Source organism: Engraulis encrasicolus, chromosome 6 (genome assembly GCF_034702125.1).
Source record: "Engraulis encrasicolus isolate BLACKSEA-1 chromosome 6, IST_EnEncr_1.0, whole genome shotgun sequence".
Classification (NCBI taxonomy): domain Eukaryota; kingdom Metazoa; phylum Chordata; class Actinopteri; order Clupeiformes; family Engraulidae; genus Engraulis; species Engraulis encrasicolus.
The window spans coordinates 14,479,654-14,496,395 of NC_085862.1; the positions used below are offsets into that span (position 1 = coordinate 14,479,654).

Consider the following 16,742-nt stretch of genomic DNA (forward strand, 5'->3'; position numbering starts at 1 on the left):
CATAGGAAAGCACACTAGCCATGACAGACTGGTAGAAAATCTGCAGGAGTGCGTTGCAGACATAAATTATCTCAACTTCCTCAGGAAATAGAGCCTACTCTGCACTTTCTTTTAGACTGCGTGTGAATTTACTGACCAGTCTAATTTACTTTTCTGATGTACCCCCAGGTATTTGTAGGTGCAGACTGTTTTCACTGTCTCCCCCTCAAAAGATACAGGCACAAGGGGTGGGGTGGACCAACAGAAATCAACCACCATTTCCTTGGTTTTGGTGGTGTTCAACTGCAACTGGTTGGTCCCGCACTATCTAACAAAGTTCTGCACCAGGCCCCTGTACTCCCCCTCCTGCCCATCTTTAATACATCTCACAATGGCAGTGTCATCTGAGAAGAGCAGTTTGCGTTCACGAGACAGGTGATCTATGCACACAAGAAGAGTAGCACCATGGCTGAAGCCTCTGCTTCCAAGTGGAAGACCATGAAGAGAGTCTTTTATCCGTCTCCCTTCAGATGCAAACATCTTACGCCAACACGGCCTTCTTGACAGCTACTTGGCGTACCTAGTGCGCCACTCCACACTGGCAGGCAAGGATGCTGGAGACACCTTTTGGACATAGTCCAACCAATTGTATGGTGTGGCGTCATGTGTCTGCCAATCTTCTACTGATGGAGTTGCCATCCTCCAGATCATGCCCATGTCAATTAGAGAAACATAGGGTTCTTCAATCACAATATGTTGGAGGGAGATCTTCTGGATGAGCTTGTTCTTCTGCGTCTTCCTCTATATGCCATTGGGGTTGAATAAAGCCACACATTCCTCAACAACACAGTCTTCTAGCAGTTCTGAGAGCTTCACACGTTTGACTGTCTTCAACCAGGTTGATGGCTGCTTTGAGAGAACTTCTTTCCATTTCAGCAGCTCTTGCCTTGAGTTCAAGTTTTCCACTATATCAGTGGCTTTCAACCTTTTTTTGGGAGGGGGGGGGGGGGGATAACGTAAGGACTCTCAAAGTAAACTACCATTACTGCATCTAAAGCTATCAACAAACAATGCTAAAACATTGGCCAAATTGTCAAATCATATTTAAAAAGCCAAACATTGTGAAAATTGCCTACCTACAAGCACACTACGCCTTATAATGTGAGGTATTGTATGCTTGTATATCAGCTATTTTCTCAATATCTATGTATGAGGAATGGAGCTACACAAATTGGGGGTTCCCCAGTCCAGTTTTGGAGGGTCACGGCCAAAAAAAGGTTGAAAACGACTGTTCTAGATGGCAGCCATCTTGAATTTCATGGTCAAAACAAAGTTGTATTATCAAAATGACGTCAGATTTGGAATCCTCATGGTTGACTTGTATGAAAAAGTGTCTTCATACATGATTTAAGGTCATTCAGATTAAAAGTTATTTCTTAGAGATGGCGCCGGACGCAATTTTGAATTTGCGTCTCTAGCAAAAAATGCCAGGATTTCTGGGAGGGACATGGGGGCTAAATCTTTTCTAAAGGGTCAAATCAATCATCAAAACATCCTTGCCAGAGGATGGTCACGGAACCTCACATCATGACCCGACTTATAAGCAGTTTAATTCTCATCAACCACAAACCTTGATATTTTTACCTTTCAGATGACTTCTGCATAGCCTACTTTACTGTCCATAACTGAGCAGACCTTTCATTTGAGCCTAATATCAAAGCTCTCTGACGATTTTGAAAAATTGACATTTAAAGAGCCAAAAGTGGCAGCAATCTTGAATTTGAAGGTCAAAAATAGGTCAAATCAATAAATCTACATCATTCGTGAATTTCTTGACCCAAATAGTCTCAGAAACCATGTATTATGCAGCATTGTGCGCAAAACCATTAAAAAGTAAATTTCCAGCTTGGCTGGCAGCAGCCATTTTAGATATAGGGTTCTACAAAAATTTCCCCACATTTTTGTGAGGGGCACCCCGGCTCATTTTTTTATATAACCTTTATAGATGCCAAATCCAGTGAGAAACAAACCTTTCCTCTCCACGGTCACGGAACTTCTATAAATGACCCAACTAATTAGGCTGCGCAGCAAATTATATGTCTTAGCTCCCATTACACTAAGCAGTACAGCTACCCTTTTGCTGTTTGGAATGTCGTTTGCAACAAAGTACTGATCCAACCTCTCAATGTATGTTGTCCAGTCCTCCGCCGCACTATCAAAACTGTCCATTCTTCCGATTATCCCTGCCATGGTTGGCGCGGTATTTACCGTCGGGTTTGGCTGATTTTGTGACATTTTCCTCCGCGTTTCAATGTGCTAGCTTCTATCACAGTCAATAGCAGTTTAGCTCGCCAGAGAACATCACTCACGCGCTTGCTTCCCTCTCGGTGGGTCTTCTCGCCGTAGAAGTTTCTCCACTTTCCTCACGAGATAAAGTCAAGCTCCGCTTGGATTCTTCACAGATCCTCGTCGCCAATTGTTGTGTATGCAGTTATTACTCGGTTGTAAGTTACACACACACATTCAACCTTATGTGCTACAATAAAGCACGGACACAAGAGTTGCCATTTAACGAGCCGTGGCTCCTTTAGTGAACTTGTGAAGACTCAATACAGACTAATGCGCATGTGCATATTACTATTAAAACAATCACTATCAATGCGCAATGAAATAAAGTAGACCCATATATTCCCATACATAACAAAAGTGCTATACAAAAACGCTGTAGTATTACTATACGTATTATCATTATTATTTAACATCGTGGTCTGTGCAGTCAATCCCCATGCATCACAGCAAGGATTGAAAGAGAGGCGCATCCCAATACAATAGGTCCATCTGGAGACCCCGGAGCTCAGAGGGGGATCTTCTCTCCTCACATCACACCCCTTTAATTGGACTAAACCCTTCCCAAGTGCTGACACTATCTCGATGGGAAGACAGACCTGATCTGCTAGTTAACGACCTCAGAGGGCTGTTTCTCTCTGCATCTGTCTGTCTTTGTGTGTGTGTGTGTGTGTGTGTGTGTGTGTGTGTGTGTGTGTGTGTGTGTGTGTGTGTGTGTGTGTGTGTGTGTGTGTGTGTGTGTGTGTGTGTGTGTGTGTGTGTGTGTGTGTGTGTGTGTGTGTGTGTGTGTGTGTGTGTGAGTGTGTGTGTGTGTGTGTAAGTAGCCCATTCTCGTGAAAATCAACTAAAAGCTTCGTGGTGCCGCTAAACCCTAACCCTAACCCTAAACTTAACCCTAAACTTAACCGTAAATCACTTGTTTGAAATGTTTGTTTGGCTGTTCATGTCTCCCAAAGCCAGCTCATTGCTGCTCATGTCTACCAAAGCCAGCTGATTGGCTGTTCATGTCTCCCAAAGCCACCTCATTGACTGCATGACTAATGAGCCAGGATATTCTTCTTCCTGAAACTTGAACATTGTGAGCACGTCGTCTTCCTTCAGTCCTGACAGGGGACCCCATAACCTACATTACTGGCTGGCAGGCAGGCAGCCAGCCAGACTTCAGTAATGATATATAGTAGGCTACAGTACAGGACGACTCAATGAGAGCCTTTTAGAGAGCCCATCACCCCCAGGGGAGCCGACAGGGGGGAGGGCAAAGGGGTCTGTTGTCTCGGGCCCAGGCAAAGGTGGGGCCCAGAATTAGTTCCTCATTACATTGTACTGTATGTATTGATGGGACGGCCCTTATGATTTTGTCCCGGGCCCAGCCAAAGCTGTTAGAGGCCCTGATCACCCCCCACCCCCATTTGCAGAGACACTAGTAGAGCATGATGGGAAACTAAGGATATTGGAGGCTTAATGGGAAGCCTCATTCAGGACAGGACTACACTAACTACATTTGGCTCTGAAGACAGAGACTGAGTAATGACACTTGGCTTTTGCAAAAGGATCACAAAATAGTGCAACAACCATAGCCAGGCTGTGCCCTCCTAGTGACGCCACACCTTCAGTGTTGCCTCTACACTGTGTGCAGAATTATTAGGCAAACATGTTTTTTGACCATATTTTCCATTTTATGCACATTTTCCGCCACCAACCTTTATGAACATGAAAACCTATTGGATTTAAGCATTCCAGATCATGCATATTTGTATAATAAGATGGGGTGTGATCAAAGGAGACCACCACCCAATATCCGGTGTGCATAATTATTAGGCGACTTTGCTTTCTTCTGGGAAAATGGGCCACAAAATAGATCTAACAAACTCTGAAAAGTCTATAAACAATTTTGAAGTCTTCCAGAGGGATGAAGCTCTCTTGAAAATGGCACGACGTTAGTCACGTTAGCACAGAAGTATCAAATGCACCGTTATAAAGTCATCAGTCTCACATGAAATGTCACTGCCAAAAATTGAGAAGAATTTAAGGTGAAACTACAAGAAAATTATTACCCTGCAGTGCTATCATATTCCAGAATGCAAACTTACATCAGGTGTCCAGAAGAACAGATTGTTGAGCACTCAGAGACATAGCAAAGGTAAGAAGGGATAACACCAGACAACCATTTAACAAGTTAATTAAGTCAAGACTGGGTCACGAAATACCCTAGGACAGAGTTTTAAAAGGTATTATGGACTGGTGAACGTGACTATTGACAGACAGGGTGGATGAGCCCATAGTTGGATCTGTGAGGGAAAAGTTTGCAACTTTCAAGAAGACAATGGTATTTATGCAGTATTCTGCTGGCATTTGAGTAGAACTCAGGAACTCATCTGAGTGTGCACATTACCGATCTAGCCATGGGCTCATCGATCTGGTCCATTAACAGTCACTTTCACAAGTTCATAAAACCATTGACAAAATTGTCTAAAGACCTTTTTTGACCCAGTCTTGACTTACGTTTCTTGTTGAGTGGTCTTCTGGTTTCAACCTGTTTTACCTTGGTCATGTCTCTGAGTGCTGAATACAATGTTCTTCTAGACACTCGATGTAGGTTTCAGTTCTGGAATATAATAGCACTGCAGGGTAATAGTTTTGTGGTAGTTTGACCTTCAATTCTTCTCAATCCGGCAGTTACTTTGTGAGCACAATGCATGTGACACTGATGGCTTCGTAACGGTGCATTAGATGGATATCACAATATCTGGGCAATTTCAAGACAGCCACATCCCTCTGGAAGACTTCAAAATTGTTTATAGACTTTTCAGAGTTTGTTAGATCTCTTTTGTGGCCTATTTTCCCAGAGGAAAACAAAGTTGCCTAATAATAATGCACACCTGATATAGGGTATTGGGCTCCTTCGATCACGCCATCTCTTAACTCATTGGCTGCCAGCCATTTTCATAAAAGAGTAACCCAGAGTGCCAGAGATTTTTCAGCATTTTGGGTGTTTTTTGGAGGCTCACAGAAAATTGAGTTCTGTGTCTATGTCAACACCATACCTATCAAAACACAGATTAGACGCTCATCTGTCATCAGAAAAAAACGGTGTCTCTCTACCCCTTTCCGTTCTTTCATAATCATCTGTTGAAAATAAGTGGAATTCGCCAAAATGCTGTTTTCTAGCCAAAAAGCTGAGAAAACGCCATTTGAAGTTGACCTATAATTGCAAGTGTTTTTGCTCATAATGACACCGTCCTAACAACTCCAAACCTATCAGATGCTATTACAGAGTCTCCTGTCATCTGTAGCCAGAACAAAAGATCGTTTGTATGGTCTTTTCAACCTAATAATGTACTGAAATATAACGGGGTGGGCTTGAAAACAAGAGTGTTTTGGTTTGTTGCTGGCGCGCACAATGGATCATGACAGCAGGTGCATGTAACTCATGTGAAATACTAAACTCACAGAAATACTGTCTCATAGTCCCTCTGTTTAGCCTGTAGTCCTCTCGTTGGGGAACAAACCACAGCTGATTTGTTTCCTCCTGTACCATGTGAACTGAGAGGCAGGCAGGCAGGCAGCACAACTTAGCTTACTGCTGCTTCTTTGGCAGAGCGGACAATTTGCAGATTGATGATTACAGTCATCATGTTTCTGCTATAGTGATCTTGTCATATATTGTTCAATGAATTTTCTTTTGATAAAGTACTGATCACGGTTACGTGGCGCTATTCCGACATGTCGCTATTCCGACATTGATGTCTATTGTCGGAATACCGGCGCGAGTTATGCAATTTCTTTGGTTTGTGCTACGTTGCTCAGCTTTTACTAAGTTTAGGGAGAGTGCATACAGTTACCCTAACCCTAACCCTAACCCTGACCCTGACCCTAACCCTAACCCTAACCCTACGGTATGTCGGCTGTCTGAATAGCGGTATGTCGGAATAGCGGTATGTCGGAATAGCGATTGCCCCCCACTGATCACATATCCAACATTTCACAAGCCGATTGGAGTGAGGAAGGCTAGCTGGTCTGAGGCTAAGTGCAATGCTTTCTCAATGTGAGCTGAATGTATCTGACCAGACACAAAGGCTAGCCTACTCTGTTCCAAGAATCTGCAACCCCCCTGTCTTTTTGATGATACAGTAAGCTGATCATACTATACAGATCCACAACTGCAACTGTAGAATGAGTAAAAATAGTTGACTTACCAAGGCTCCTTTATTTAGGCTTAGTTGTAAGTTGTTAGCGATTTCGTGCTAGCTAGCTAGCGTAGCAAACAATAGCCAAACATTCCCAACCGAGGTGACCACAAGTCCCGTGCATTTTCCTGTTAGATGATCTTTTGTACACATCATCCTGATGTTGTGTAGGCTGATCACATTATCCAAAATGAAACAGTTGCCACACAGATCATCTCTGGTTGAACATGGTGTATTTTGGGCAAGCTAGTTACAATGCCTACTAGCTAGATGGCAACAGGGGGGTGTATTTTGATCATGAGAGGAAGTTTTTTTTTTTTTGTCAGGCTCTGACACTAAAATCAGTAGAATACCTGTGTTAAAATCAGAGGGCAAGAAAGTAGACTACTGTCACAGGTGCTTTACTTTCAAAAATGATTTTGCTATGCTACTTTTGAGATTATAATAGTAAAAAGGGATGTTTTTGTCTTGACATTTCCTCTTGATGTGAGCTAATGCCCTGCCCTGACTGTTCCTAAGGACACTTCTGCCACCTACAGGAACAGTTAGAACATGACTAGAGGCGTGAAATTAATACACAACATAGGTCAGACCGTCCTCAAGGCGTGGCTGTAAAAAAACGCAATTATCGGCGAAGGACGTCGAAGGCAGGGGGCGTCACTATTCGAAATGACGTCACTCGACGGCTAAGGCAGCCAATGAGTTAATATACAAATATGCATAACCTGGAATGCTTAAATCCAATAGGTGTTCATGTCCATAGAGGTTGGTGGCGGAAAATATGCATTAAATGGACAATATGGTCAAAAAACATGTTTGCCTAATAATTCTGCACACAGTGTAGTCAGGTCAAGAACAATACAAACACGATTCTGAGCTCCCGAAAAAACGGGAACTCCTCCCACTTTGTCAGAGAGCAAACAACCATTAGCAAACTAAGGGAGGTGGGTTAACCATACCGTTTGGGAAATGTTAATTGTTGTGCTCTTGGTCAGACCAAGTCTCGAAGAGATTTGAAAGTCGATAATAATCAGGCTACAACAACCAGGGCTCTAAATGAAGACCAGTTGATCGCCCAAATGCTAGTGAAAATTCAGTTTGGCTGGTTGAAAAAGAAACGTATTAGCCACTTAATTAGTGTGTTTTGCTAGAAATATTAACATCTACTAGCCATATGAAAAACGTTAATTTAAAGCCCTGGCAACAGCCAACATGTATATGCAGATTTGTGTATGTGTATGCAGATTTACTCAAGGTGTACTTACTGTATATTAACAAGCATGTCAAATGTGTTTATGATGTATAAATGAGTATTAATAAAAACACTTGAGTGCAATACAGTATATCCTATCAGGGTGACAGGAAAGTGGATTCATCAATCTCACTAGTATAGAGCATGGTGTGCATGTGATAGCGATAATGGAAAGAGAATTTTTATGATATCATCCAGACGGAGCTTGGCTTACCATAAACATATTTAGCTAATTCCCGGCCAAAGCCACTAAATCTTCACTGCACAGGTGAACATGAAGGAGAAATCTGATCACACAAACATGTTTATTGATCTGGCGGAGAGATATGGCTTCATGAATAATTGAAAGAAAATGGGAGTAACATTTAACCAGAAAGGGGCCATTTGAAGATTAAGAGCTGACATTTATGAAAATAAATAAATAAATGAGCTCAGCTGGTCCAGGTATATAAATAATAAAGGCTCACAGGCTGCTTGGCACTGCAGTCAGGATGCTTTGAAATGTTGGATATGGGCCACAGTCAGCAGGGAGCAGAGATATGGTGGCCAGGAGATGAGCAGAGGAGAGAAGAGAGGAGAGGAGAGGAAGGAGGAGATGAGAGGAGAGGAGAGAGGAAGGAGGAGAGGAGAGGAGAGGGGAAGGAGGAAAGGAGAGGAGAGGAGAGGAGAGGAGAGGAGAGGAGAGGAGAGGAGAGGAGAGGAGATGAGAGGAGAGGAGAGGAGAGGAGAGAGGAGAGAGGAAGGAGGAGAGGAGAGGAGAGGAGAGGAGAGAGGAGAGAAGGAGGAGAGGAGGAGAGGAGAGGAGAGGAGAGGAGTGGAGAGGAGAGACGAGTAGAGGAGAGGAGAGACGAGTAGAGGAGAGGAGAGAGGAAGGAAGGGAGAAGAGGAATGGAGATGAGAGGAGAGGAGAAGAGTGGCGAGGAGACTGAGGAGAGGGAAGAGAGGAGTAGAAAGGAGAGGAGATGAGATGAGAGGAGAGGAGAGAGCAAGGAGGAGAGGAGAGGAGAGGAGAGGAGAGAGGAAGGAGGAGAGGAGAGGAGAGGAGAGGAGAGGAGTGGAGAGGAGAGACGAGTAGAGGAGAGGAGAGACGAGTAGAGGAGAGGAGAGAGGAAGGAAGGGAGAAGAGGAATGGAGATGAGAGGAGAGGAGAAGAGTGGCGAGGAGACTGAGGAGAGGGAAGAGAGGAAGGAGAGGAGATGAGATGAGAGGAGAGATGGGAGGAGAGGAGACGAGGGGAGGAGACCAGATTAGAGGAGAGAAGAGGAGAGGAGAAGACAGTGGGGAGGAGAAGAGAGGAGAGGAGAGAGGGGTGAGGAGAGGAGAGGAAAGGAGAGAACAGGAGGGGGAGACGGGAGCAAGAGGAGAGGATAGGAGAGGAGAGGAGAGGAGACGAACGGAGAGAGAAAGGAGAGATGAGAGAGGAGAGGAGTGGAGAGAACAAGAGAAGAGAGGAGAGCAGAGCAGAGGAGAGGAGAGGAGAGGAGAGGAGAGGAGACGAACGGAGAGAGGAAGGAGAGATGAGAGAGGAGAGCAGTGGAGAGAACAAGAGAAGAGAGGAGAGCGGAGGAGAGGAGAGGAGAAAGGGAGGGAAGGAAGGAACATTATGAAAGGACTAGTGCGGGCAGGAGGAGAGGCTGAGCTGGGCAGGAGGGAGGGAGGGAGGGAGGGGGAGAGGGATAGTGGCCGTGGCTTTTCAAAGGCTTCTCTCAGCTTAGACCACTTCCTTTATAATCCCACTATCAGGCCAATCAGCAGAAAGTATGGTGGATGTGTCTGGAATTGTAATGGGGGAGCGGGTATTTATTTATTTAATTATTAATCTGAATCTTTCTCTTAGTTGTCTGTTTCTCTCTGCTTCATTTTTTTCACCCCGAGTCAATCTGTAAGTCAGAAAGTCAGTCACTAACTTACTAAAACTGACAAGCATAAAACAGCTGCTGCTGAAAGTGAAAGAAAACTTCAACTCCCAATGTCATTGTGAAACAGCACTCCACAACAAACAGGGCTAACTGCACACAACAAAATGCATTTATGCCTCATCCATGCATGGGGGCAGCAATGGCGCACGAAAGGGAGCAGTGCGGCAGGATGGGTGAGACGAGCACTGGTTAATTACTCCCCCCACCAACCCGGCGGGTCGGAAGTCGAACCGTGAATACAAGTCTTACCCTTGTAGAGGGCTGCGAAGGTGATGACGAAGAAGGTGGTGGAGTATTTGTATGTGTGTGTGTGTGTGTGTGCGTGTGTCTGTGTGTCTGTGTGTGTGTGTGTGTGTGTGTGTGTGTGTGTGTGTGTGTGTGTGTGTGTGTGTGTGTGTGTGTGTGTGTACGTGAGTCTTACCCCTGTGTGTCTTGTGGAAGGCTGCGAATAAGGTGGTGGAGTGTGTGTGTGTGTGTGTGTGTGTGTGTGAGCGTGCATGCGTGCGTGCGTGTGTGTGTGTCTTACCCCTGTGTGTTTTGTAGAGGGCTGCGAAGGTGACGACGAAGAAGGTGGTGGAGTATTTGCCAGCGTTGACCAGGTGAGGGAAGGCTCGCTTGGTGTCACGGTAACGGCGGAGGCACTGCACGAAGCGGAACCAGGCGGGCAGACACTGGATGATGGCACGCAGGCCGTACGAGTACTTATGGCACACGTAATCTCCTAGGAAACCAGAGAGAGAGAGAGAGAGAGAGAGAGAGAGAGAGAGAGAGAGAGAGAGAGAGAGGGAGGGAGAGAGAGAGAGAGAGGGAGAGAGAGAGAGAGATAGCAGGTAATTAAAAATATGGCAGTGGTAAAAAAAAAGAAACACACACAACCTAGCATGCATAGCATCATTACATCAAAAGAAATAATATACTTCATAATAATAATAATAAAATAATAATAATACTTCATTCATTTTTATCAGTGTTTCCAATACGTGTGGTCATGTACTGTAGGCATTCATAAAAATATTGGATACAAAAAACAACTTTAATTACTTTTCCTGCTCAGTTTTTCACTTCAACCTCTCAGGCTGTGACAACCTTGCTGTTGAATTGATTCGTTGAACAAATAGCTTTTCTACTGAAGCCAAACTCATTAATCTGCAATGAAACACTGGAACTCCCCAAATGGCAGTACCAATAGTTTATTAAGCGACAGGTTTAATTACACATTTCATCTAGCTGGATGTCAACACCTGTGTTGCAATGAAAATGTTTTAATGCAATATGTGTGCTTCCACCACACTTTGTGTGTGTGCGTGTGTGTGTGCATAGGTGCGTTTGCTGTGTGTGTGTGTGTGTGTGTGTGTGTGTGTGTGTGTGTGTGTGTGTGTGTGTGTGTGTGTGTGTGTGTGTGTGTGTGTGTGTGTGTGTGTGTGTGTGGGGGGGAGTGCGTCTGTGTGTCTCTCTGTCTGTATCTATGTGTGTAATTCTGTTCCAAGCCATCAGATGCTTTGCCTGCTCTCAGAGTTCCTTGTGATAAGTTTAAGGTCACTAAACTAAAATGTCTCCATTCAATCATCTACAATCTTGCACACACAGACACATGGAAACACACACACACACACACACACACACACACACACACACACACACACACACACACACACACACACACACACACACACACGCACGCGTGCACACACACACACACACACACACACGAGAGAAGGATGCAAGGGTGAGCAGAGCAATTGGAAGAGAGGGGGGGGGAGGAAAAGGGAGGTAGAGAAAGGGAAGACTGTTAGATAGATAGAACCAGAAGACTGTAATGACCTATGAGAGAGAGGAAGAGAGAGAGAGAGAGAGAGAGAGAGAGAGAGAGAGAGAGAGAGAGACAGAGAGAGGGAGAGAGAGAGAGAGAGAGAGAGAGAGAGAGAGAGAGAGAGAGGGAGAGAGAGAGCGAGAGAGAGAGAGAAGGAGAGTGGTAATGACCCATGTGCATTACTGCCCTGCTGCCTCTGCTGAACCGCGTGACCCCCGTGACTCTGGGTCCTCCTGAGCGCTGCTCTATTGTTCAGGGGTCACAGTCAAGGGCAACAGCCCATTTAACACGGCCGCTACTGCTACCGCCCTCCCAGCCTCCTCAGCACAGCCAGCATCGCCAACACTCTCTTCTATTCAACAGCCTCCTCAGCACACACTAACACTCTCCTCTCTTCAATCTCTCCTCCTCAGCACACACTAACACTCTCCTCTCTTCAATCTCTCCTCCTCAGCACCAGGGCCGCAACCAGACATTTTCAAATACTGAGGTAAAACACTGTGGCTGTACTGTAGACCGTACATTTAGGATGCTTCAAACACTTCAGTCAAACTCTTAAGTTTGTTTTTTATTAATCACGGCCTTGAGGATAAATGGGGGTGTTATATACAGACTGAATTTATTATTGTTGATCATATATCAATTTTCATCATAGATACATTTTACATTACTGAAAAACAAATACAGAGGACATGACCTCAATGGTAGTTATGGCCATGCTCACCACGCGATAACACTCTCCTCTCTCCAATCCCTCCTCCACTGCCTGGACAATACTTTCTTCTCGCCTCCTCAGCACACACTTACACTCTCCTCTATTCAACGTCTCCCCTGTTCTTTAGTTTACACAACACTCAGATAAGATAAGATGAGCCTTTATTGGGCCTAAATTTGTCTTGGGCACTGAGAGTAGAGTATGAATATCTCACAAATGTCATACATCAGTACAGTAGACAACACAAATAACAACAAACATGTCAGAATAGACCAAAACAAGGCCATGTAAACATCTATGGTCTACCCCTCATCCAGTCACACATAACTCCATTCTAGATGAAGAGACTTAATAAACTCTCATCTGTCCTCTACACAACACTTTTATCTCGTCTCATCGCACACTAAGTAACAGTCCCATGTCAGCACAGCACACACTAACACTCTCCTCTCTTCAATCGCCATCCTCCACCCAACACTCCCATCTCAACCTGTTTGGCGTTTAATAAATGTAGGCTTTTTACATCCCCGAAATGCGGAGCGTTTTGCGCCCTGTGCGCCACAGCGTCCGCCACGATATTCTTTTAACGGATGGATGGATTTATCCCAGATTTGGTGTGTCAATGCTCTAGGATATTCATCAACTGATTAGATTTTGGAGGTCAACACTTTCAAGATGGCTGAATTCAAAGATGGCAGATTTTTTTTTTGGTTTGGCCAGTAACTTCTGACTGGGTGGATGGATTTTTCTGTATTTAATATGTTTATAAATAGGTAGACGGAAGTGGTGGGAATGGTGGGGTACTGGAAGCATCACGTGTCGGGGATATACCTTCAGTAGGCAGAGATGACTGCATAGGCCCAGTTAATTTATTAATTTATTTATGCCTATTTATTTGTTACATTGTATATTTATTTATTTCCTCTCCTCACCACACCTCTCCTCTTCTTTCCTCCCCTCTCTCCTCTCTGCCTCCCTCTCTCCTCTCCTCTCCACTCTCCTCTCCTCTCCTTTTCTTTCATCTCCTCTCCTCGCCTCTCTCTCTTCCCTCCTCCCCCCTCCTCTCCTCTCCTCTCCTCTCCTCTCCTCTCCTCCACCTCTCCTCTCCACTCCTCTCCCCTCCTCTCCTCTCCTCTCCTCTCCTCTCCTCTCCCCTCTCCTCTCCTCTCCTCTCCTCACCCCTCCTCTCCTCTCCTCTCCTCTCCTCTCCTCTCCTCTCCTCTCCTCTCCTCTCCTCCACCCCTCCTCTCCACCCCTACTCTCCACTACCACACAGGCTACTATCCCTGCTTCACTCTCCATAGAGTAGACAGGCCTGGATCGGAGCCAGACACAGCTGATTGCCCAGGACAGGCTGGCTGGACACCGGCCAAGTAGAAACAGATACTGTGCCCAGGGTAGGGCATGGAGTAGCAGAGATGTAGACAGAGAGTTATGGGGAACTGAACAGGACAAATATAGGCTGATGCGTAAGATTACATTACATTGCATTACATTGCATTTGGCAGACACTTTTTAACCAAAGCGACTTACAATCGAGGACATACTGTAATAATAGTCAACATCACTAGCAGATACAAAGTAAATATAGGAAATATACAGATCAAGAAGTGCACATGCTTTGTTGCGTAGGACAGGATACATATTGAATAGGACGTAGGATAGAAGAGATAGAGAGCAATATTATAAGATATTATATTAAATTATTATGATATAAGATTTTCTAGGTTATAACTCTGGCCTTTCCACCGTCTCTAGTAATACACTAGGGTAGCGTTTCTCAACGGGGGTGATACAACCCCCCACGGGGCGATGTGGAGCTTTAGGGGGGCATTGAGAAGGGTACAGCTGAGAAGGAGCGGTGCTTAGTTGCCATTGGGGGGCATTAGTCCATTTAATTTTTTAATACTAAGGGGGGCGTTGTCAGGCAGAGGCCAGGGGGGCGTGTGTTAAAAAAAGGATGCAAACCACTGCACTAGGGCAGTGGTTCTTAACCTGGGCTGCGGGCACCCCCTGGGGGTGCGCCAGAGATTTCAGGGGGTGCGCAGAATTTGGTTTGTGTTTAAGTTGTGACCAAATTTCTGCTTCCAAACATTATAATTAGGCCAATACAAATCAAGACCCAATTAAAACATTTTTTGGACCTAATGTTAAGTCATTAAGGTATTGATTAATATCTGAAGCAAGAATACTTGTAATCTTTCACTTAAATCATGTTTTATGTGTATACACGTGTAGACGTTTGGGTTGGGGGTGCACGGCTTGTCTTGGACAGAGGTTAGGGGGTGCTTCAAGAAAAAAGGTTAAGAACCACTGCACTAGTGCATGGGATAGCACACACCCAGTATAGGACACAGGCTGGTCCAAATATAGAATATGACATACTAATATAGACCTCCCAGATAGAGCAATATATTGCTAAGGCATGGGCTAGGACACGTACAGTATATAGGATATGGTATAGGGCAGGAGAAATACAGAGCAGGACACAGGATAGAGCTATCAGAGAAGATAACAAAATGATAAATATTGGATAAAGCCCAGGGCAGGACAGATGATTATTTGTTAGGGACAGATACATAGCATGTATGAATAACAGCTAAACAGCAAGCATCATAGCATTTATAGCAAAAAAAGCTAGTTTCCAATGCTTGATGTATGAAAAAGGATATGGAATAGTACAGACACAGGACAGGCCACACGACAGATAAAGAGTACCAGTATCGTATCCAGTCTCTCTGTCACCAGTATGACAGCTACCAGAGAGGTGCACATGTCTGTGTATATATGGATGATAGTTAGTTAGTATAGAGGTGCACATGTCTGCGTGGATATGTGGATGATAGTTAGTTAGTTACCTCTCCATGTCCGTCAAGCCCCCACACTGGCTACGTTCAAAAAGCACCTAAAATCACACTTATTCACTGAGGCCTATGGTCCTTAACCACCCTGCCCAAACCCCACCTCTACCCCCCCCTCCTCTCCTCTCTCTCTATTCCCCTGCCCGCTCTCCTCTTGTAAAGCAACCTTGGGTTACTTGAAAGGCGCTATATAAAACCAAGTTATTATTATTATTATTATTATAGAGGTGCACATGTCTGTGTATACACAGTATGGTTGATAGTTAGCGTAGAGGTGCAGATGTCTGTGTATATATGGATGATAGCATAGAGGTGCACTGTGTATGTCTGTGAGATGTCTGTGTATATAATATATATTATATTATTATATATTATGTATTATTATTATATTATATAATACATATTATGGTTGATAGTTTGCGTAGATGTGCACATGTCTATGTGTGTGTATATATGGATGTGTGTGTGTTTTGTATGTTTTTTGTGCTTTTGTGATGCCCACTGCAGCAGATAATTGTGCCGGGTGTGTGAGTGTGCCTGTGCCTGTATGTGTGTGCCTGTATGTGTGTGCCTGCATGTGCCTGTGTGTGCCTGTATGTGTGCCTGTATGTGTGTTGTGTGTGTGTGTGTGTGTGTGTGTGTGTGTGTGTGTGTGTGTGTGTGTGTGTGTGTGTGTGTGTGTGTGTGTGTGTGTGTGTGTGTGTGTGTGTGTGTGTGTGTGTGTGTGTGTGTGTGTGTGCGTGCATGTTTGAGATTAACATGTGCTGACCTGTTCATCTGGGCTCTGACACCCAGGGGACTGCACCAGACCAGCTGTGGGCATCTGTCTATGTGTGTGTGTGTGTGTGTGTGTGTGTGTGTGTGTGTGTGTGTGTGTGTGTGTGTGTGTGTGTGTGTGTGTGTGTGTGTGTGTGTGTGTGTGTGTGTGTGTGTGTGTGTGAGAGAGAGAGAGAGAGAGAGAGAGTGAGAGAGAGAGTCTGTGTGTGTGTGTGTGTGTGTGTGTGTGTGTGTGTGTGTGTGTGTGTGTGTGTGTGTGTGTGTGTGTGTGTGTGTGTGTGTGTGTGTGTGTGTGTGTGTAAGAGGGAGAGAGAGAGTGAGTGAGTGAGAGAGTGAGTGAGAGAGAGAGTCTGTGTGTGTGTGTGTGTGTGTGTGTGTGTGTGTGTGTGTGTGTGTGTGTGTGTGTGTGTGTGTGTGTGTGTGTGTGTGTGTGTGTGTGTGTGTGTGTGTGTGTGTGTGTGTGTGTGTGTGTGTGTGTGTGTGTGTGCGTGCGTGTGTGTGTGTGTCTGTGCGTGTGTTCAATACTAACCAATCCCTGTGTGTGTGTGTGAGTGCGTGTGTGAGTGTGTGTGCATGTGTACATGTGTGTGTGTGCGTGCGTGCGTGTGTGTGTGTGTGTGTGTGTGTTTGTGTGCACGTGCATGCATACCTGTGTGTGTCTGTGTGTTCAGTACTAACCTGTTCCCTTTGGCAGTAGTAGCCCCTGTGGGCTGGTCCATGACAGCTCCATGCTGTAGAAGCAGACCAGGTATTCCAGATCCATAAGACACATCACCAGAGAGTTCAGCTGGTCCGCCAGCCAGAAGTCCGCAAACTCCACGCGGTGGAACGGAGCAGTGAACACGCGGAACTGCAGGGCGCAAAAGGAAAGGAAAGCAAAGCCGATCAGCGGTGGA

The 16,742-nt window shown here is 45.0% G+C and overlaps 1 protein-coding gene across 1 annotated transcript in view; it reads right to left on the bottom strand.

Annotated features, from left to right (window-relative positions):
- xpr1a (xenotropic and polytropic retrovirus receptor 1a) overlaps positions 1-16,742 on the bottom strand; it is a 185,819-nt gene that overhangs the window by 20,269 nt on the left and 148,808 nt on the right. The window contains exons 10-11 of the mRNA XM_063200742.1: positions 16,525-16,696; positions 10,210-10,404 (exon numbers count right to left, since the gene is read on the bottom strand). Of these exons, the coding sequence (XP_063056812.1) occupies positions 10,210-10,404; positions 16,525-16,696 (367 nt within the window). The remainder of the gene's footprint in view (positions 1-10,209; positions 10,405-16,524; positions 16,697-16,742) is intronic.